Source organism: Convolutriloba macropyga, chromosome 11 (assembly GCF_964194025.1).
Source record: "Convolutriloba macropyga chromosome 11, txConMacr16.3, whole genome shotgun sequence".
NCBI classification, from domain to species: domain Eukaryota; kingdom Metazoa; phylum Xenacoelomorpha; order Acoela; family Convolutidae; genus Convolutriloba; species Convolutriloba macropyga.
In genome coordinates this window covers 21,175,491-21,198,023 of record NC_134478.1, presented here as the reverse complement: position 1 = coordinate 21,198,023, position 22,533 = coordinate 21,175,491, and the positions used below count along the sequence as shown (strand labels likewise).

The 22,533-nt window shown below is 37.3% G+C and overlaps 1 protein-coding gene across 5 annotated transcripts in view; it reads left to right on the top strand.

Moving 5' to 3' along the window:
- Positions 1 to 21,827, top strand: part of LOC142349798 (coiled-coil domain-containing protein 17-like) — a 39,002-nt gene extending 17,175 nt beyond the window's left edge. For 4 of the 5 annotated variants that reach the window (XM_075401575.1, XM_075401573.1, XM_075401572.1 and 1 more), the window contains 5 exons: positions 136 to 248; positions 1,204 to 1,410; positions 2,567 to 2,771; positions 14,055 to 14,165; positions 21,578 to 21,827. In XM_075401575.1, coding sequence (XP_075257690.1) covers positions 136 to 248; positions 1,204 to 1,410; positions 2,567 to 2,771; positions 14,055 to 14,165; positions 21,578 to 21,706 — 765 coding nt within the window. In that variant the 3' untranslated portion in view covers positions 21,707 to 21,827. The remainder of the gene's footprint in view (positions 1 to 135; positions 249 to 1,203; positions 1,411 to 2,566; positions 2,772 to 14,054; positions 14,166 to 21,577) is intronic. The other variant, XM_075401574.1, reaches the window with a different exon arrangement.
- Positions 21,828 to 22,533: the final 706 nt, after the last annotated feature.

The following is a 22,533-nucleotide window of genomic DNA, read 5'->3' as shown; positions in this document are numbered from 1 at the left end:
GGCCTGTAAATCATTCGCTTGAGTTTTCAAAAGTCTGAGAATGGGGACGGTTTAACATCAAAAAATCATCGCTTTCTTTTACTCACAACTTTACGGCAAATCTGAAAAATGTATACTACTCTTGGTTATTTTTAGGCAAGTGAGAAGGAAACGTTGAGGCACCATAGCAAAGATAAAACTTATTTGATGTCAAACGCCAGCTACCCAATCAGGATGGACTCACTCACTTTATCTCCTTATGACCCAGCGTTAGTTTAATTTACCGCCACTTTCAATTTATCAAATTATATAGCGCTCTCTTTTCTAATTGTAGTTTGAAGTTTGATCTCCTTCCGAAATAAAAACTGTATACATGAACTCTTTCTTCATTTTGTCTTAAATTTTGATGCCAAACGAGAGAATGAGCACTAGGGTTACTGTGATATTATTGATTGGCATATTGATTAAATTAAGCATTTTCAGAAAAATTAATCCTTTGTCTGCTTTATGTAGTTCAAAAACGCATGTAACGATACTTTGGTTACTTGGACTTCTACAGAAGGAATTCTTATTCCAATAAGAAGATTTCTTACAGTATTGCATTTGATCGCTTGAGCCAATTTTCTGATAGTCTTATTCAGTTGACTTTCGTACGTTAATTCTTTATCGATAATTACATACAAAACGTGCACTTATTGGTTGGATCCCTATATAACAGGCCCTATATAAAAGACGCTTTGAGTATATAATAAAGTTGCATTTTTGAAAATTATGGAATCTGTTTTCCCTTCACTTTGGTCAACATGTTTTGTTTCAAATCCTGGTTCGTTTTGCTTGATACGTTTTTAGCCAATAATTGTATATACGCTTCATCTTTTGAATGACATGGAATCGGTGCGTCATCTACAAACTGTAGAGCATCACAATTGTTTACTACGGTTATTGGCAACGATTAGTGGCAACGATTTCTCAGATTTCAATTGTCAGAATTAAAATTCTTTCAATTTCCCTGATGAAAGATTTACGCTGAAGAGGAAATTTGACCGACTCAAACTACAAAAGACATGTAGGATAACCGTGAATTCAGCGGTGAAATACAAACTCACGTCACCGCTATACAAAACAAAAAATTTTGCCCCCCCCCCCCCAAAAAAATTCGGCGCTTTCTAACGTAATATTAACAATTCGTTTATCTAGAAAAAAAATCTTTTTATAATTTTGTAGAACTGGCTTCATGATATTCCACGATTTCATATTAAATGTGGACCCCTCCTACAAGTCTATCAAAGTGGTTGCCAGACTGTTCCGGGCTAATCTTGAACTGGGCACTCCGGTTCCTCTGCCAGAGAGACAGTGTCTGGGTATGCACGGAGAGAGCTACTCTTCGTCCTACTTGCACTGCCTCATTGGAATCAAACAGCCAGTCACTAAGTACACACATCGCGACATGTAATATAACTGTATTTCGGGGTTCCCTAGTCAAGACCAGATGGTTATCATGCAAGATCTTCCAAGATTCTTGCAAAAAAATGGTTATCTTGCAAGATTCTTGCAAGTTTTTTCCGGTCGAGCTCTGTTATCATTGGTTGTCTTAGACGCATTATGTTTCATTTAGCGCAAACTATTACCAAAATATAGTGGAATGAGTTTTCAGAGATCATTTGAAACAAAATTTATATCAGATATCTGTATTTTATTACAGCCGTTGGTATTAATACTGGTTACTCTCATTTATTTTTATTAATTCGTGCTTCAAATTTCTTGTTTTGCTACTATGTAAAACAATTTACTTTCTTTTTCTAAATTGATTCAACTTTTAGTTTGAGCGGAAGAAAACAAAGTTGATGCTATTTTGGTTGTAATTATGTATCACAATGTAAAAAAATTGATGGGAAGCAATGTTCGCGTCTCATTTTGATCTTGTTCGACCATGCTCCATTTATTTGCATATTTGCAAGATGAATGGTTATTTTGCAAGATTCTTGCAAGACAAAGGGTTATCTTGCAAGATCTTGCAAGATTTTGGAAGAAAATCTTGCAACACGATGAATTGTCTTGCAAGATTTTACCAGAATCTTGCAAGATCTTGCAAGATAACCATTCGTTGTCGACTGGGGTTGTTAAGTTAACCTCTGCAGGCTTAACTGCCCATTCTCGAATAGTAGAATCAATACAAACGTGTACTGGTATCGAAATATACGTACTTTCAATTAAAATGACTGAGACTTACAGACCAATTAAAAAGATTAACCACCACTAAGTATAGTCAGTTTTTACAATGTAGTAAGATACAAAAATCGGGACCGGGCATAAAAGATGTTGAATTTGCTCAAAAATTACTTACCAGTGGACACTTTGTAGAGACAGATATAACAGAAAAAAATGGTATAACATAAAGGTAACAAACATGTTCTTTTTTGTGTGTCTGATGATTGAAAGAACCTTATAAAATGTTGATCAAAAGGCTTAAAAGAGCAAACGGATATTTGAAATGTCTCAAATTGATCAAATTTTAGCTCGTAAGACAAGCTCAGAAATTTTGTCTTTATTTTCTACTTTTTTTGTGAAATAATTTTATTTTTTGAAGATGTCTTCCCTCGCCGGAATTGTGTCTGCTGGTTGAGATAAAAGCCGCCTCTCACTATGAGGAGAGATTGAAAACTGTGTGTTGGGCAAAGTTTCTTCTCTTTGACGACCAGCACAGGGTTCTCAGTGGGCGCTGGAAGGTACCCCTCAGGGTGGTCCCAGTCAGACCTGATTTGCACCCCAGAGAGAATAATAACATACCACAGGTTAGCAAAGAGTTTGAAATGGGATCAATGGCGATCTTTTATACAGGCTGAAAATTTTCAAAAGCGACATGAAGATAGTAAGGGACGTTTCTGAAAAATTTACCTCATTTCTTATGCAAAATCATGCGCTACTTTATTTAAAGACATGGTACAAATTGCCTAGATTGTAAAGTGGACCTGAATGCTTACATCTGTTGATTGCAGCACTGCATTGAGACGAACTAATCCATTCAAAACATATTATTGATTGCGCAAATCCACAGTCGAAAATAAAGAATCGAATCGCAAAATTTTGCACAAAACGTGTCATTTGTCACTCTTTTTCTCGACGAGGTTCTAAGATTTGGTTATATAACTATATACGTTAGTGTCGACAGTTGTGACAGCGAGCAAATTTAGTCCGAAATTGATGCAAAAATCTGTCACGATGCCTGTTTCTGGGAAAGCGTGGTCAACAATTAAAAGATTATGACTCTCTTTTCCACATCCCTCCTCACACTTTTCCAGGCGCCAAAGTTGTCCACTGTTGTAGTATATGATAACAATAATGATGTCAGCTGAAATTGTAGAAAATATAATTGGCGTTTAAATTCAGAAATGTCTCTCGAAAAAGTAATTGTGGAGACAAAAAAAAATTAGGAGTTTTGCAATAACCATATAACGATTAATAAGCACAATTACTTCTTTGAATTGGCTCTCAGACAATTAGTAATAACATTTCATCAACAAAATTTGAGGCTCACTGCATGCTCAAAATAGTTGACAAGGAATATGCCTACACGCGGATGCGAATGACAACAGTCATGTTTTTCCGTCACGTTTGTCTGCAATTAACCATTTTTCATTATGAACGAATGTAACTGCTGCTCTCCTTGTGTTTCACAAAGAAAGTTTTACACCGCCCAGTTCGTTCTGAGGGGTTACAAAATCTGTCCAGGTACTTCGTTTATGCAGTTTGCTACATTATTTCAACAATTTTAATGCTGAGTTTAAGTGCTAGCTCGAGTTGCTAGGCTGACAAGACAAATTGTGAGTTCTAATTTTTGTTCAGTTTGTTAACAAATTTTTGTGCTGATGTGGCATACGCGGCTGTTTCTGATTCGCTACACATATTCTTCTTGCTAGGGGGATGGATAATCCGCATAAAAATAGAACACAGTAATAGTTTTCGTCCTACGCAATTTTGTTATTCCTTAATCTCAGCTCCAACATCGCCGGCCCTGTTTTCCTTTGTGAAAACAACATCGCCAGTTTGTCACTGTCTTCCACTAACCACACAAGATCACCCTGCTGAAGACATCTGTCCGTTGTGGTCTGAGAGTGCCTTTGACCGGTCCGAAAGTGCCTTTGACTTCCGATTTACCAAGGATCTTCACAAATCCATTTTCAATATCTGTATCAATTGACTGTTGATACAATTGTTCTAACTTTGGGTCTCGTTGGAATCTTCGTTCCAGTGAGTAGAGCTGACCAAGGGCTGAGCTGTAATTGTTTGGAAGATTGGGTTCTGGTTCACTCCAGAGCATACCCACTTCGTACCGCTCGCCTGTGAACTTTGTTGTGCTCTCTAGAAGCTTCTGAGCTTGCTGCTCTTTCTTTAATTGGCTTAAAAAATTTATTTTGGAAGCATAAGTTTCTATTTCCCAACATGATTGGATATTTTCTGCCACTTGTTGACTGCTACTGGTTGACAGAACATCTTCCGTGACTGATCAATTGCACAGCACTGCATACATTGAATTCTTGTAACTTCTAACCAGTCTTTCCCACACTCCTCCAAAGTCTTGTGCTGCAGGTGGGTTGAACTTCCATCTGATACCTTGTTGAATCAGATGTTCTTCAATTTGCCTTTTGTTCCATGCTGCTATATACTCTGCCACTTCTTTTTCAGCTCCAAAGAAGTTTGTCACGTTATCGCTAATCATTTTGACCGGTTTGCCTCTTCGAGCAATGCATCGCATAATTGCGTTCAGACAACAATCAGTGTCTAGTTTTGTTACAATCTCTATATGTACCGCACGTACAGCAAAAGCATGTGAATAGACAGCGCCAATGCTTTTCGTTTCTTTGACCAATCTTTACTGTGAATGGTCTGAAGTAGTCTACGCCCACATTCGAGAACACTGTTGATGCGACTAATCGCTCTTCAGGTAGGTCTGTCATTACTGGAGCCTTTCTTTGGGCTCTTCCCTTTCGACATCTAATGCATTTGTTTTTGATCGATCTCAAAGCATTTTGTATGCCTAGGATCCAGAGCTTCTGCTGAACTATGTTTCTGACATGGTCAGTGCCTTCGTGATGACTATTCTTGCGTTCATTTCGTAAGAATAACTCAACTACATGTTGCTTCCAATGAAACAGTATTGGGTGCTTGGTCTTGAATTTCAGTTGACTTTTACCTATAATGCCTTGAGCACGAATAAGTCCTTGCTGGTCAATGAATGGTGAAAAATGAAGGAGTTTGCTGTTTTTTGGAATTCCTTTCCAGCTTTGAGAGATTTCATCTCTTCAACAAACTGTTCTTGCTGCAGTAGCCTGAAGATGCTTGCTTGTGCACCCTCTCTTTCTTCAACAATTAGTGTTTTTGCTGCCGGTTTGTGTTTTTTGAATACGCGCTTTACGTATGCCATTGTATTTACTAGGCGGTTGAAATTGCTGAATCGTTCCCACTAAATCATCGGCTTCTTCTCCTCAATCTTTGCTGAGAAGACCATTTGGTCGTTTTGTTCGTCTTAAGCAAATGTTAAATTCAACTGATCAGGCCATTCGATCTTTCGCTGCTTCAACCAGGCCGGCCTAGTGAGCCATTCGCTTCTCTTAAGTTCGTCAACATTGATCGCTCGTGTCCCGATGTCAACTGGATTGTTAATACCACTCACATGACTCCACTGTGAAACATTAGTTGTATCCAAAATCTCAGTCCCTCTGTTTGCAACAGACACTTGTTGCTTACGGTGGGAGCTATGAATTCATTGCAGAACAGTAGTGGAGTCTGTCCAAAAGTTACAATTGTGAATCTTCGTTTCGTGTTCCTTCACTATCTGTTCTTTAAGTCTCACCGCCATCACTACTGCTTGTAAATCCAAGCGTGGTATGGAAAGGTGCCGCATCGGTGCAACTCTGCACTTTGCGATTACAAAAGTTAAGTCTGCTGAGTATTCTTTGGGTTTTGAACGTAGGTATGCCACTGCGCACATTGTGTCTTCAGAAGCGTCGGCAAACACATGAGGTTCCTATTTGTACTTGGCTTTGCCGAAGTATCTTTTATCAATGCTGGTTTCTGCTACTTCTGGAAGCTGTGCTTTCCACTTCAGACACTCTTTTTCTTTGTTAGGTTCCACTGAGTTTTCCCAATGTTGTCCATTTTTGGTCCAAATGTTCTTCAGGAGTTGTCTCATATGAACACTGAATGGTGCAAACAGTCCAAGACGATTAAACACTGAAGAAACTAGAGATAAGATCTTCCTTTGGGTGATTGGTTTCTCAACTTCTTTGCTTGTACCTCTACAAATCTGTAGACTATCATCGTTAATCGTCCACTGAAGCCCAACCTTTCTTGCCGGGTTCTATTTCAGCCTGCTTTGTGTGGCTGATTGATCTCAAGTCCTCTGGGATTGCGTTCGTTACCCCGTCGCTGTGTTGGTGATCCACTTCTTCAGTTCAAATCCATATTTTGAGAGAAGAGGTTGCAGTTGTTTGAAAACCTTGATAGCTTCTTCAGGTGTTTCGACTGACTTGATGAAATCGCTCATGTAGAAGTTGTTTTGGATTGTTTTTGCTGCAATGGGGAACTCGTCCTCGTTATCAATGGCTACTCGCTTCAGAGCGTAGTTGGCACATGTTGTTGAACTCTTTGCTCCAAAAACATGACGTTGATACTCGTAAATTTGCACAGGTTCGTTCACTGATGGTCGCCACAGGAATCCCAAGCAGCTTTTATCCCGTTCAGGAACTTGCACTTGCAGAATCGTTGATTCAATATCTGCGGTTAGGGCTATTGATCCCTTCTCGAAATCTAAATATTGTTCCAATCAATCCGTGTATTAGATCAGGCCCGGCTAATATTTGGTCATTTAGGCATAGATCCTTGTATTTTGCTGCAGCGTTGCAAACACGGCGAACTTTACCCGGTTTGTTGGGGTTTAGTACTAGATGGTGTGGCATGTACCATTCTTTTCCGAAAGTGCCTTTTTCTTCCGATTTACCAAGGATCTTCACAAATCCATTTTCAATATCTGTATCAATTGACTGTTGATACAATTGTTCTAACTTTGGGTCTCGTTGGAATCTTCGTTCCAGTGAGTAGAACTGACCAAAGGCTGAGCTGTAATTGTTTGGAAGATTGGGTTCTGGTTCACTCCAGAGCATACCCACTTCGTACCGCTCGCCTGTGAAGTTTGTAGTGCTCTCTAGAAGCTTCTGAGCTTGCTGCTCTTTCTTTATTTGGCTTAAAAAATTTATTTTGGAAGCATAAGTTTCTATTTCCCAACATGATTGGATATTTTCTGCCACTTGTTGACTGCTACTGGTTGACAGAACATCTTCCGTGACTGATCGATTGCCCAGCACTGCATACATTGCCTTCTTGCAACTCCTAACCAGTCTTTCCCACACTCCTACAAAGTCTGGTGCTGCAGGTGTGTTGAACTTCCATCTGATACCTTGTTGAATCAGATGTTCTTCAATTTGCCTCTTTTTCCACGCTGCTATATACTCTGCCACTTCTTATTCAGCTCCAATGAAGTTTGTCACGTTATCGCTAATCATTTTGACCGGTTTGCCTCTTCGAGCAATGAATCGCATAATTGCGTTCAGACAACAATAAGTGTCTAGTTTTGGTACAATCTCTATATGTACCGCACGTACAGTAAGGCATGCGAATAGACAGCACCAATGGTTTTCGTTTCTTTGACCAATCTTTACTTTGACTGGTCTGAAATAGTCTACGCCCACATTCGAGAACACTGTTGATGCGACTAATCGCTCTTCAGGTAGGTCTGTCATTACTGGAGCCTTTCTTTGGGCTCTTCCCTTTCGACATCTAAGGCGTTTCTTTTTGATCGATCTCAAAGCATTTCGTATGCCTAGGATCCAGAGCTTCTGCTGAACATATGTTCACATGCCGAAGACATGTTTAGTGCCTTCGTGATGACTAATTTTACGTTCAATTCGCAAGAATAACTCAACTACATGTTGCTTCCAATGTAACAGTACTGGGTGCGTGGTCTTCAATTTCAGTTGACTTTTACCTATAATGCCTTGAGCACGAATAAGTCCTTGCTGGTCAATGAATGGTGAAAATTGAAGGAGTTTGTTGTTTTTTGGAATTCCTTTCCAGCTTTGAGAGATTTCATCTCTTCAGCAAACTGTTCTTGCTGCAGTAGCCTGAAGATGCTTGCTTGTGCACCCTCTCTTTCTTCAACAATTAGTGTTTTTGCTGCCGGTTTGTGTTTTTTGAATACGCGCTTTACGTATGCCATTGTATTTACTAGGCGGTTGAAATTGCTGAATCGTTCCCACTGAATCATCGGCTTCTTCTCCTCAATCTTTGCTGAGAAGACCATTTGGTCGTTTTGTTCGTCTTAAGCAAATGTTAAATTCAACTGATCAGGCCATTCGATCTTTCGCTGCTTCAACCAGGCCGACCTAGTGAGCCATTCGCTTCTCTTAAGTTCGTCAACATTGATCGCTCGTGTCCCGATATCAACTGGATTGTTAATACCACTCACATGACTCCACTGTGAAACATTAGCTGTATCCAAAATCTCAGTCCCTCTGTTTGCAACAGACACTTGTTGCTTACGGTGGGAGCTATGAATTCATTGCAGAACAGTAGTGGAGTCTGTCCAAAAGTTACAATTGTGAATCTTCGTTTCGTGTTCCTTCACTATCTGTTCTTTAAGTCTCACCGCCATCACTACTGCTTGTAAATCCAAGCGTGGTATGGAAAGGTGCCGCATCGGTGCAACTCTGCACTTTGCGATTACAAAAGTTAAGTCTGCTGAGTATTCTTTGGGTTTTGAACGTAGGTATGCCACTGCGCACATTGTGTCTTCAGATGCGTCGGCAAACACATGAGGTTCCTATTTGTACTTGGCTTTGCCGAAGTATCTTCTATCAATGCTGGTTTCAGCTACTTCTGGAAGCTGCGCTTTCCACTTCAGACACTCTTTTTCTTCGTTAGGTTCCACTGAGTTTTCCCAATGTTGTCCATTTTTGGTCCAAATGTTCTTCAGGAGTTGTCTCATATGAACACTGAATGGTGCAAACAGTCCAAGAGGATTAAACACTGAAGAAACTAGAGATAAGATCTTCCTTTGGGTGATTGGTTTCTCAACTTCTTTGCTTGTACCTCTACAAATCTGTAGACTATCATCGTTAATCGTCCACTGAAGCCCAACCTTTCTTGCCGGGTTCTATTTCAGCCTGCTTTGTGTGGCTGATTGATCTCAAGTCCTCTGGGATTGCGTTCGTTACCCCGTCGCTGTGTTGGTGATCCACTTCTTCAGTTCAAATCCATATTTTGAGAGAAGAGGTTGCAGTTGTTTGAAAACCTTGATAGCTTCTTCAGGTGTTTCGACTGACTTGATGAAATCGCTCATGTAGAAGTTGTTTTGGATTGTTTTTGCTGCAATGGGGAACTCGTCCTCGTTATCAATGGCTACTCGCTTCAGAGCGTAGTTGGCACATGTTGTTGAACTCTTTGCTCCAAAAACATGACGTTGATACTCGTAAATTTGCACAGGTTCGTTCACTGATGGTCGCCACAGGAATCCCAAGCAGCTTTTATCCCGTTCAGGAACTTGCACTTGCAGAATCGTTGATTCAATATCTGCGGTTAGGGCTATTGATCCCTTCTCGAAATCTAAATATTGTTCCAATCAATCCGTGTATTAGATCAGGCCCGGCTAATATTTGGTCATTTAGGCATAGATCCTTGTATTTTGCTGCAGCGTTGCAAACACGGCGAACTTTATCCGGTTTGTTGGGGTTTAGTACTGGATGGTGTGGCAAACACCATTCCTTTCTGAAAGTGCCTTTGACTTCCGATTTACCAAGGATCTTCACAAATCCCTTTTCAATATCTGTATCAATTGACTGTTGATACAATTGTCTCGTTGGAATCTTCGTTCCAGTGAGTAGAGCTGACCAAGGGCTGAGCTGTAATTGTTTGGAAGATTGGGTTCTGGTTCACTCCAGAGCATGCCCACTTCGTACCGCTCGCCTGTGAAGTTTGTGGTGCTTTCTAGAAGCTTCTGAGCTTGCTGCTCTTTCTTTAATTGGCTTAAAAAATTAATTTTGGAAGCATATGTTTCTATTTCCCAACATGATTGGATATTTTCTGCCACTTTCACATCTTCTGTGTAGGCGAAATGACAAACATTTAAACTTTTCTTGCCTGTCATGGGACCACTGACTACCCATCCTAATTCTGTTAAGACAGCGAAAGGCTCACTTCGTGTTCCGATCTTATAGTCCAAAGGATGTTGAATTTCAAAGGCATCTTGTCCAAGTATGATGCCTACTTCCATCAGGTTGAATGTTCTGTTAGTGAGAACATTCAGGTGTCTGAAGTTGTTTTTCAGTTCCTTGTAATGACATGTTGTGTTTCCCAACGAGATTGATGGGTGTGCAAGCGCTTCAATCGAATGCATCTCTAAATTTAGTCCCTTTATTGTGATAGGAACCTTCTCTGTCCTCAAATCTTGCGTCCCATGTATGCCGGCTAAGTTCAAGTTATATTCCGTGCCTTTGGCTTGTAGTTGATCCTTGACATTTTGATCGATGAATGATACTGTTGACCCACTATCGAGGAATGCGTACGTAGTCAACCTGTTACCACCGCTCTGAACCGATACCGGAACTAATTGAAGAAAACAGGTAACTTGCTTACTCTGGTTGATTGTTGCTGCGCTTACATTAACTGCGTGACTGCCCTCGTCCATTTGGTTTTCTGAGTGTAGCAGTCTGTTGTGTTTTTTGGTAAATCCATTTATACCGCATGGGTGGACTTTTCAATCTTTGATTGCGTGCCCTTTCCCCAAACACCCATAACATAAGCGTTCTTTTCTCACTGCCGCATAGCGATCGGTGACATTCATACTCTTAAATATTGGACAGTTCCATATTTTATGAGTGCCATCCGCTAGTGGACAGTTGTCGTTTTGCATTCGCTTCGTTTCGTTCGCATTCGAACTCGAACTAATATTTGACGATTTTGAGAATTGTTTTTCCTTGTTGGCGTTTGGTCGATCATCTTCCTTTCGTTTGCTCTTGGTTGATGGCATCCCTTCATGGACAAAAGCCATTCGAGCTAACCCCATTTGTCAAGGAGAGTGAGATCGGGTCTATCTTCTTGACACTCGTCAGCGAAGAAGAACCTCTTTTCTCTCAAGTTTGGTGGCAGTTTTTCAATTGCCACTTGCAGTGTTGAATATGAACGCAAGTCACCCTCATAATTGTATTGCTTCAGTACATTATCTAGGTTGCTGATTGTTATTGAGTAATTAATTATAGACGTTTAGTAGTGCATTCGAATTGGTTGTTGTTTGCGCAATATGATAAGCTGAGCGTCGACAATTAGGTAAGGTCGCCCAAACTTCCGTCTCAAGAGTTCCCACGCTTGAGCATACAATTCTCCCGAATAGCCCATTCCTGATATAGCTGACTTTGTTTTACCTGTCAACAAAGTTTTCTAGCGGCTCATTTTCTCTGAGTCAGGAATATCGCGATGGTGAACCGTTGCTTTGAAGAAATTCGACCACTCCGGCTACTCTAGGGGGTTCCGTCGAATGAACTCAACTTCAACTTAGGTAGTTGACTACTACAGCTTGATTTATTACGCTTAAACCTGTCTAATTCCCGGGCTGAGCTGACACACTCTCCGCTTGGTGACCGTGACTTAAGTACACCTTCGCGATTGAAGCTTACCCTGGGATAATTGTTATTGATCCTGGTTTTCGCACGCTCGAAACTATAATTGTAAAAGTTAGAGAATTAATCCGAGTTATCAAGCAAACCGGAAAAATCTTTGTTCTTCGGGGTTTTCCAATTGAATGGTGATCTACTTCGAATACTAGGGGCTGCACTGTCATCAGAATCATCAGGCTCTGCGTCAAGAGCTTGTTTCTCGTAATCCGGTTTCAGTGCATCTTTTTTTTGAAAAACTTGAATCTCCATTTCAAGCTCTTTCCTTTTTAATTCGAATTCAATTTTCTTCAACCTCATTTTTGATGCAAAGTATTTCTCGAAAGCCGCAAGTTTTTCTGCCTTTTTAGCTTGCTTATCAGAGGAGGCCTTTGAATCATTGTCCTTGTTTGGGTTTCAATTTTCAACAGTTCGTTGAGAAACTCCTACAACAGACTGTGAATTCTTAGCGGCAGTTGGTTCTGCATCGGTTGTCAATTGGACCGTTTGATTCTGTTGATCCGTCATGTTTGTTTCTCCGTGAATGTATGGTAACCAATCTGCGTTTAATGTTTGTAAGAAATTTAGTCGTTTGGCTTCGTAACGTTCAAACAATTCGGGATCACGAAGAATATTTGCTCGCTTCCGAAGAAGAATGCATAGAGAGTCGTCAAGCCTCCTTACCTGTTGATAGATGATCTTGAGTTTGCTTGATCTATCGTTGTTTCTGATTAGCTCCTGGCCCTCCTGAGTTTTTGCTTCGATTTGTTTTTGGCAGTTGCTAATCTTTCTATGCAAAATGTCTTGCCTCTGTGACCACTTCGTTTGTACTTTGGGACTGCAGCTTGAATCTCTACAGTACTTTTGTGTATTTGCTTTTATTAAGCCTTGCTATTCAACTTCTAATGCATGTTGCCTAATTGGCTTGGCGTCGTTGAATTGCCTGTTGAGTTTTGTTTTAATCGTTGATGCCTTTGGCACTTCACTTGTTGAGTTGGACAGCAGTTTATTCCACTTTCCGGGTCGGCGGACCAAATGTAATGGCTGCTATCCTTGTGTTTCACAAAGAAAGTTTTACACCACCCAGTTCGTTCTGAATGGTTACAAAATCTGTCCAGGTATTTCTTTTATGCAGTTTGTTATATTATTTCAACAAATTTATTTCTGAGTTTAAGTGCTAGCTCGAGTTGCTAGGCTGACAAGACAAATTGTGAGTTTTTACTTTCGATCAGTTTGTTAACAATTTTTTGTGCTTACGTGGCATACGTGGCTGTTTCTGATTCGCTACACACATTTTTCTCGCTAGGGGGATGGATAATCCGGATAAAAATAGAACACGGTAATAGTTTTCGTCCTACGCATTTTTGTTATTCCTTAAGCTCAGCTCCAACAACGAAAATAATTCAAAGTGAAAATTGGTGACAAAATATTACAACTGTTGTCCACGAAACACCAAACAAGCTGAAAAAATGGAAGATGCCCGTTTGCCACTTAATGAAAGACCTAGAAAGGAAGCCTTATTTATTAGGATATGCAAAATAGCTATCTTAGCTGAGGAAGCATGCACATAGCATGCCAAAATAAGGACTGACACATAATATTTCGACTTGCGTTAATGATATTCAGACGCAGGATCAGCATGACTTAATTTTGAAACATGAATAATTTATAAAACTTACGACCAAAAAAATTATATCAATTTAAAAAAATTGGTTTTTAGGTGAGTTGTGTTTACTATAATTTGACAAATATGAATAGGCATCAATAAAAAAGTTTTTTGTCATAAAATTGTCTGTCGATTGTTAAAAAAAATAGTGCTCCAAAAATATCCTGCTGAATGTTAATGGACCTATCCTTTATCGAAACTAACGAAAATTTTTTGTCAAAAAATTTTCAATAGTTCTGCATAATTTAGTGAACGACTATAATATATGGTTTCTTCAATAAAACGACCAAATAATCACAAGAACAGGCCAATAGAGTGCAGGTTGAATGACCTGAAAATAAAACAACCATGAATTATAACCTTACAAATTGCAAATTTTGCAAGATTATTTTCCCTTTTTACAAACTCCTGGCAAAATTTTTTTAATAGATTTTTTTCAAGACAAATTAAGATGAAAGAAATCTCCGATAAGATGCATAAAGTTTATATATAAATAAAGCCATAAAGTTTATATATAAATTGAACAAAAGCGGCCTAAAAATGTTTCCTGTGGCACACCCTTTGTCTGAGAAAAATTGACATACCAAAGAATCTCCGACGATTAAAATGACAAATCTCTCAGCGAGGAATACACAATTTCTGGGACTCAGCTGGCTAGGATTTAAAGACATCAAATGGACTTGAGCAATTTTAAGCTTTTTTCGTTTTAGTGTGGAAAAATGGAGTTCTATTACCGTGTGTGTAACTCAAGAGACAGTGAAATTCAATCAAAAGTGACTGCTGCACCCAATCTTGCCTATCAATACATATACCCACCCACGGTAACTATGGCATTTGCTTAAAAAAATTGGGAAATAACTTCTTCCCACCGTTTATGACACAGCAGTTGCAATTTATGTTGTCAAATAATAGGTAACATGAGTAAAAAAAACTTACGCACAAGCAAAGGGGTTAGGGTCAGATGTGACGGAGGGGGTAGGGGGTGATTTGGTCTGGTGAGAAGTGGTTAATTGGATTAAACGTTATACAACTGCTATGCAAGTAGTGAACTTCTATAATCGGTTAACATCGAATTGCACAAATATTGATATCATGGTAGCTAATTAAATAACATTATTGAAAAAGTAAAAGCAACGATGCAGTGAGCAGCCGATTTTAATCCCTGTTGACCTATTTATGCAAACAATTCACGCAACAACTTTTGATGTCCTTCACGGTAGTTTATAGGTTCTCTGCACTCGCTCTCGCACGACATAATAACTAACAAATGATTGTATAATTCGGATTTTGCTTACAGGACTTCGAAAAAGGTAAAATTTTGCGGTGAACTCCAATCTTGCACTTTATCAACTGTTTTGCAAACATTTCTTTCTTGAACACAATTAATCAAACAGTCCCTTCTCTTAATTGTGTCAGCTGTCTTATAATTGTATCCATGTTTCAGAGAATTGTTTTCAGTTTGCTTTCAATCATTTATTCAACACTTATTGACAAGCTCGGTCAAAAACCGTTAAATTTATCTAAGAAGTTACGATTTGAACTGTACTTTTACAATATGTCATTTTTGGACCAGTTCTTTTTGACCGATTTTCGTGCGTTTCCAAAAATCTCAAAGAACTTTGAATATATATTTTTTTTATAATATCGTCAATTTTTGCTAAATCTTTTTTTAAAAGTTGCGTTTTACCAATGCAATTATACTCTACTCACCAAAATAGAGCTCTTCCATTTTTTTATCCATCAGTTATAAATTACAGCGGGAACAATGCCACCAAGTGTCCTTAGTTCGCCAAATGGAGCTAAATTGATTTAAAAAATTGGATGGTTTAAAAAAAACACTGAATTCCGATCCACATCAACGAGTACAATTGATATTAGTCCGGCAGTGTAATTATTCAAAATGGATTTATTATTTACATATTATAACAGAAAACTTGAGTTAAATTCAAATTATGTCGCATATCTCAAAATAAAAATTAATTAAGTTTATAAAGTCAACCCAACCAGTAAACAGTAGTTCTAATTCATTTTCCAAATTTAAAGTCACGCCATGTTGAACAAGTAACCTTCCACAAAAAAGGGTTCCTTTTGTAAGCTGAGGAGAAGAAAGTTCTAAGTTGCTTGGGGAAACTTTTTTGTCTTGTTTGATTTTAAGTTCGCTGGGTAGTTCATTCCAATCTGGTATCGCTAATCTAACAAACGAGTTTTGCCTTTTGATAGAGAAAAATTTTTGGTACCAGAACAATTTTTTTGTCCTTAGAGACTCATGAAGATTCCAGGTGATTAAAGGACGTCACGATGTTGGTGAAAAAGCAGGTCGTAACTGCTTTTTTATTTTCCAAAAGTATTGTAATCTTTTTGTTTTTAAATAGATTTTTACGGGTAGTATATTCCGACTGCATTTAATATCTTGAACAGATTCAAATTTCTGTCTAAAACAGGTTGCTCGTAATGACCAGTTAAGCTGTTTCTCAAGAGACATAATTAAATTTTGCTCAAGTGCGTGAATGATAACCGCTGAGTAGTGCAAGTGACTTAATACTAGGGCATTTAGGACAAGTATCAATAGTTTTTGTGGAATTGATTTTCTAATAGCATAAATTGTTTTTTTTCTCGGGCCATTTTTTGTAAGATATGTTTCACTTCCTCTTGAAACGTTAAAATGCTGTCTATGTGAGCCCCTAAATATTTTACTTCAGGTTTCTCGTCTATTGGAATTGAATCTAAAATTATCTGTTCGCTGAAATCCTTTCTTTTGCTCTTACCAATTATCATGAATTCAGTTTTAGAGGTAATAACTGTGAGGTGATGTTCATGAAAAAATCGAATAACTTTGTTTGCATTTTCCTCTAACTTGATTTTGCTTTTGTCAATGGAGGTATCAAAAGTTAAAATAACGGTATCGTCAGCATACTGTATGAGCTCAGTTTCATTGTCAACTCTTGTTGCCATGTCATTAAGGTACAGATTAAATAGGAGCGGACCAAGTATTGTTCCTTGTGGTACACCTCTATGAAGCATTAGTTCATCTGATATGCAATCTTGTAGTATGACGGATTGGCGGCGGTTTGTAACGAAACTTCTTAAGAGATTTTTTGAGCTCTCATCAAAACCTAAGTTGCCTAACTTGATATCCAAAATGTCATAATTGATAGAATCAAAAGCTTTTGATAGGTCAAGAAATGCTGCTGTGACAAAAAATGTCAGTTTTGTTTCTGATGAATTCTGTAAAAAATAATAGGGAATCGATGGTAGAAAAGTTTTTCCTAAAACCATGCTGATTTTTACTTAGTAATTTGTTGTCGTGAAGGTACTGACAAATTTGATCCCTCAAGATGGTTTCAATGATCTTAGAAAGGCATGGGGTAATGGAAATTGGGCGATATTTATTAGGTTCCTCAGGGTCATCTTTCTTGTGGTACAACATGTGCTCGTTTAAGCTCATTTGGGGAAGCAAGATAATTTGATGCACAAGGAAATTTAAATGAGGAACAATGACAGAGCTTGAGTCTTTATTAGCATATGCAGGAATGTTTGATGGTCCAATCGGTTTATTTCTCCCGAGTGCCCTAATTGCGTCATGACAGTCTTTTTCCTTTACATAGTGAAAGCTCAGTTTTTTGTTTAGGATTGCCTGTCCTAGAAGCCTGTAGTGGATGCTGAGGGCCTTGGAATTTCTCAAGTGTAGAGAAACGATAGTTCAACAGGTTAGCATTTTTTTGTTTGGGTTACATAATCACCAAATACATTTCTCAAACTGTAAATTCTTGGTTTTGTTTTTTCAGAGTTTCTTACTTCATTTATCAGCATCCACTTTTTTTTGTCACTTTCTGCTGCTTCAATAAGATTTCTATGAAATCTGTTGATATCGTTGTCATCAGAAATACTAAACTGGTTTTTTAGATCAAACAAATTTTCATAGTCTTTATCATTCAAAAACCTATCTCGTTCGACCATCAATTGTCTTGATTTTCTAGTTAACCATTTGTCTGTTAATGTAAAAAACTTTTGTCATTTCGGATAAAACATTTTTTAAGTGGAGCGCTTTTCGAAAGTGCTGTCGTAAATTTTTCAGTGAAAACTTGTAGCATTGAATCCAAGTTGTTCTGAACATACATTTTTTGCCAGTTTTGTTGTTCTAGGCAGTGGTTAAAATCAAGTGCTTTATAGTTCTTTTTATCGAAAATTTTTTTCTGGACTGGTACCTTTTTAGTTTCAACATGAAGCCCTAATAGACTTAGAGTAGCAAAGTGGTCACTTTTTACTATGCTATCACAAATTATAGTGTCGTTTATAGTTGAACAGTCAGTAATAATGTAATCAATAAGGCTCTTGGTATTGTTGCCCCGGTTTAAACGAGTAGGAATGGTTTGGTTCTTTATATGTAAATCATAAGGAAGTAATACTGTTTCAAGCCTAGATCTTTCCAAGGTATCTAAATAGTTAATGTTATAGTCGCCCAGAAGTATTATCTTTTCGTTTTTCGTAATTGCATTATCAATGTTAATTGCAAGTTTGTCCAAAAAATCAGTGCTGTTTTGTTTATTGGGGTTATATGTAAAATTCACTAGTAAGGATGGACAAGTTGGTATTTTCAATGAGACCCATACAATCACAAAATTCCCCGTAAAAAGATTCAAATAAAAATATTAAAAGTTTGGAACTGTAAGATATGTTCAATTGAGCAATTACGTTTAGTGTTATGTTTGTAAGCTTTGAAATTTTAATTTGGTTTTGTTCCGAATTCGTACGTTAATAAATTTCCGCAGATTTTTTTAACCAGGAAAGCAGCCTATTTTAATCAACTCCTGGTGCCGCAGCAGCTATTGGGCAACTTACCGGTGACATAATTGGTTACCACCCGATGAATACAACTGAAACAGTGGAAAATTTCCGCATTGGGATAAGACTACTTTTTTCCTCTGTTTTCTCCGCCATTGATGATTACGAATTTTGGTGAAAAAAGAGGAGACATTATAAGACTGCCCCATCAGCTGCAGTTGGGTGAAAAGTATCCAACCATTGTTATAGCAATCAGATTTGAAGAAAAATTTTTCGTAAAATTTTTCTTCAACGGTAATTGCTATAATATTGCATTGAATTTATATAAGATCTACGCTAAATTTAACGCTAAAATTGTAAGATTGTCGTTGAATGCATTGAAATTATGTAAGATCTACGCTTAATTCAACGCAAAATATATAAGATGTACGCTAAATTCAAAGCAAAATATTTACGATGTACGCTAACTTCAAAGCAAAATTTGTAAGATTGGCATTGAATACGTTGAAGTTATGTAAGATCTACGCTAAATTCAACGCAAAATATTTAAGATCTAGGCAAAATTCAACGCTAAAATTGTAAGATTGTCGTTGACTGCGTTTAATTTATGTAAGATCTACGCTAAATTCAACGCAAAATTCGTAAGATTGGCATTGAATACGTTGAAGTTATGTAAGACCTACGCTAAATTCAACGCAAAATATGTAAGATCTGCGCTGAATTCAATGCAAAAGTTGTAAGATCTACGCTAAATTCAACGCAAAATTTGTAAGATGTACGCTAAATTCAAAGCAAAATTTGTAAGATTGGCGTTGAATGCGTTGAATTTACGAAAGATCTGCGCTAAATTCAACGCAAAAGCTGTAAGATCTACGCTAAATTCAACGCAAAATATGTAAGATCTGCGCTGAATTCAATGCAAAAGTTGTAAGATCTACGCTAAATTCAACGCAAAATAAGTAAGATGTACGCTAAATTCAAAGCAAAATTTGTAAGATTGGCATTGAATACGTTGAAGTTATGTAAGATCTACGCTAAATTCAACGCAAAATATTTAAGATCTAGGCAAAATTCAACGCTAAAATTGTAAGATTGTCGTTGACTGCGTTTAATTTATGTAAGATCTACGCTAAATTCAACGCAAAATTCGTAAGATTGGCATTGAATACGTTGAAGTTATGTAAGATCTACGCTAAATTCAACGCAAAATATGTAAGATCTGCGCTGAATTCAATGCAAAAGTTGTAAGATCTGCGCTAAATTCAACGCAAAAGCTGTAAGATCTACGCTAAATTCAACGCAAAATATGTAAGATCTGCGCTGAATTCAATGCAAAAGTTGTAAGATCTACGCTAAATTCAACGCAAAATATGTAAGATGTACGCTAAATTCAAAGCAAAATTTGTAAGATTGGCGTTGAATGCGTTGAATTTATGAAAGATCTGCGCTAAATTCAACGCAAAAGCTGTAAGATCTACGCTAAATTCAACGCAAAATATGTAAGATGTACGCTAAATTCAAAGCAAAATTTGTAAGATTGGCGTTGAATGCGTTGAATTTATGTAAGATCTACGCTAAATTCAACGCAAAATATTTAAGATCTACGCAAAATTCAACGCTAAAATTGTAATATTGTCGTTGAATGCGTTTAATTTATGTAAAATCTACGCTAAATTCAACGCAAAATTCGTAAGATTGGCATTGATATTGATTACGTTTAAGTTATGTAAGATTTACGCTAATTTCAACGCAAATTATGTAAGATCTTCGCTAAATTCAATGCAAAGTATGTAAAATCTACTCTATGTTCAACGCAAAATTCGTAGGATTGGCGTTGATTGCATTGAATTTATGTAACTTCTAAGCTCGAGCGTTGATCTTACATACATTCAACGCATTCAACGCTAATCTTACATAATTTTGCGATTTTTAGCGTTGACACCTTGGCCCGGGACATATTTTATTGCCCGATCAATGTTATTCATCAACTTGCTTTTTTTTCAGAGTTTGATAAGGTACCGGCAATATCAGCAATGTAAAATTCCCTGCTGCATGTTAATGCAAATGATTTTCAATAAATAAAGTCATAGGAGTGTTCCTATGCTGTTCCAGAGTTTTCTTAGGGGTCTGTTATCCTACCCAAACCTATCGAATAATTTATCGGGGTCGTTGTGATCTTGCTGTTGAATCATATGAAATTTTGCTTTGATTTTTCTTGGTTGAGCTTGTATTTTCGAACAATTTCCTTTAAAAAACTTGTATCAATCAATTTATTTGAAAGCCGTGTGAATTGTTGTAACAATCCGCAGCTGGTGTAAAATTTGAGAGCAACTGAGAGCTTATTGTTCATTTTATTAAATAAATTTTGAAGCTAGCCGTTTAAAACAAAATGCTTTTTTGATTGAGCTGAGGAGATATTTCCTTCATATTAATTTGAAAAAAACACTTACGCTGAATTTTTGTGAAATTATGTCAGTTGAATTGCCTGCAATCAGTTGTTTTTTTTTTGCTACGTCAAAAGCTTCCTTCGCTCCTTATCTTGATTTCTTCACACATTTAAAATTTTATGAGAACATAGTTCTAATTATAATTTTTCAAAAATTCTCAAAATAAAGAAGTTAACACGTTTTGCACAAGAGTTTTGTATAATACCTTTCTGTTAGTTTCTTTTGCTTTTAAACTTTCTGTTAACTTTTTTTTAGTTTGCTTTATACTATTAACTTAAAGCTTATTAAAATATATTTCAGAGAAAAGCTTTGATTGCACAATATTTTTACGCTCGAAAGCAATTGCATTCATCATCATTAATTTTTTTCATTGCCAGCTTTTAGCATTAATTCTTATTAATGGAAGCTTTATCTTTCAATGTACCGATTTTCGACATGACTATTTCACGTCATTTGATTGATATTAGTGACTGATTACACTTAATTACAGTTATTCAGACTTCAGAAACAGTGCTGATTAATTATAACTATTTTGTTTTTTTTTGTTGCATCTAGTGTTTGTTCACTTGATTGATCAAGCAACAATTATGCAATAAAATCTGACGCCAACTATCGTTCTATAATTTGATTACTGTTCAACGGTTCTGTTTTCAATTATCCTCCGAATGCACATGTTTCACCCTCAATCTGTTGTAGATGCTTCTGTGTGACTTTTCTCAAGCTTAAGCAAACCCTACTGCAAACTAAAAATGAGATTCATTTCACAGTGAAGTTAGATCGCTATGTCAATAAACGTTTACTTAATCTTACAATACAACGGTCCATTTGAAAAAAACCCTGCAAGATAACCAAATTTTGGAGGCGAGGGTTTTACAGTGAAATTCTTAATCGCGAGTTCATACAAGATAACCGTCTGTACTGCACTAGGGTTGTATTCGATCTCGTTGTGGATAAATAATAGTGATTGTTCGTTTCGTGTGTTTAAACTATTGACCTATTTTTAGTCATTTGATGATGCGATTTATGTCCAGAACCCCATCGAGCAGCCGAAGAAGCCTACACCTGCACCTGCACCTGCAGTTGTTGAGGCAGAAACTAAACCCACAATCACTTATACGCCTAAGAAAAAATGAACCTAAAATTGGCATTTTTAAATGCGGAACTAACTTTTATTGTGGAGCTATTTTGTATCTGTTGTTCATCCTTGTTGAATAAAATTTGACTATCAGTTCAAAATCTAAATTTTCATAATTATTTTTTATCGCATTCCAAGTAATACATCGGGCAATATTGTTACCAGAAATCACAGGCACTGATAGCAGTTGTTGATTGAAAAACAAACCAAGATGACAAACCGAAGGATCTGCACTAAATTGTACAATAATTCTTGGTCGTCAAACAAAATCACGCAACCAATACGTTGAAATCAAATCAAATAATGATTTGATAATGCGTTCTTTAGCTATCGAGTTCAGATCCTGAAAATGAATGAAAAGCTTCCACAAAAAGCTTTTCTTAATATTAGAAAAGCTGGATTTTTTTTCTGTTTTGCACTGATCACGACGTTGTCTTTCCTTTCTTCTTTGTCGTATCATGTCTCTTTTGTTCCCATTATTATAAGTTTCAATTGTTTGGTTTAATTGTTTGGTTTCATGACATCAAAAGTTACAACTCATTTTCTTTTTACATGACCTTTCAAAAACTTATAACATTTCAAAGTGATTCAGAATCAAACAAAACAGGGCAGGCACTTTACACAAAATAATGAAGAAGTTAATACTGGGCATTAACATCCTCGTGGCCCAAAAACCTAACCCTAACCTTACGGGGGTTTGGGGAACACATGTTGCAGCTTAACGGCTGGTCTGGTTACAGCACCTAAAGCTGTTTTTAATTCGCAAGACCTAGCGGTTTTGTTGGGTCCGGTGAAAATCCTGGTGACACGTCCTAGTGGCCAGAT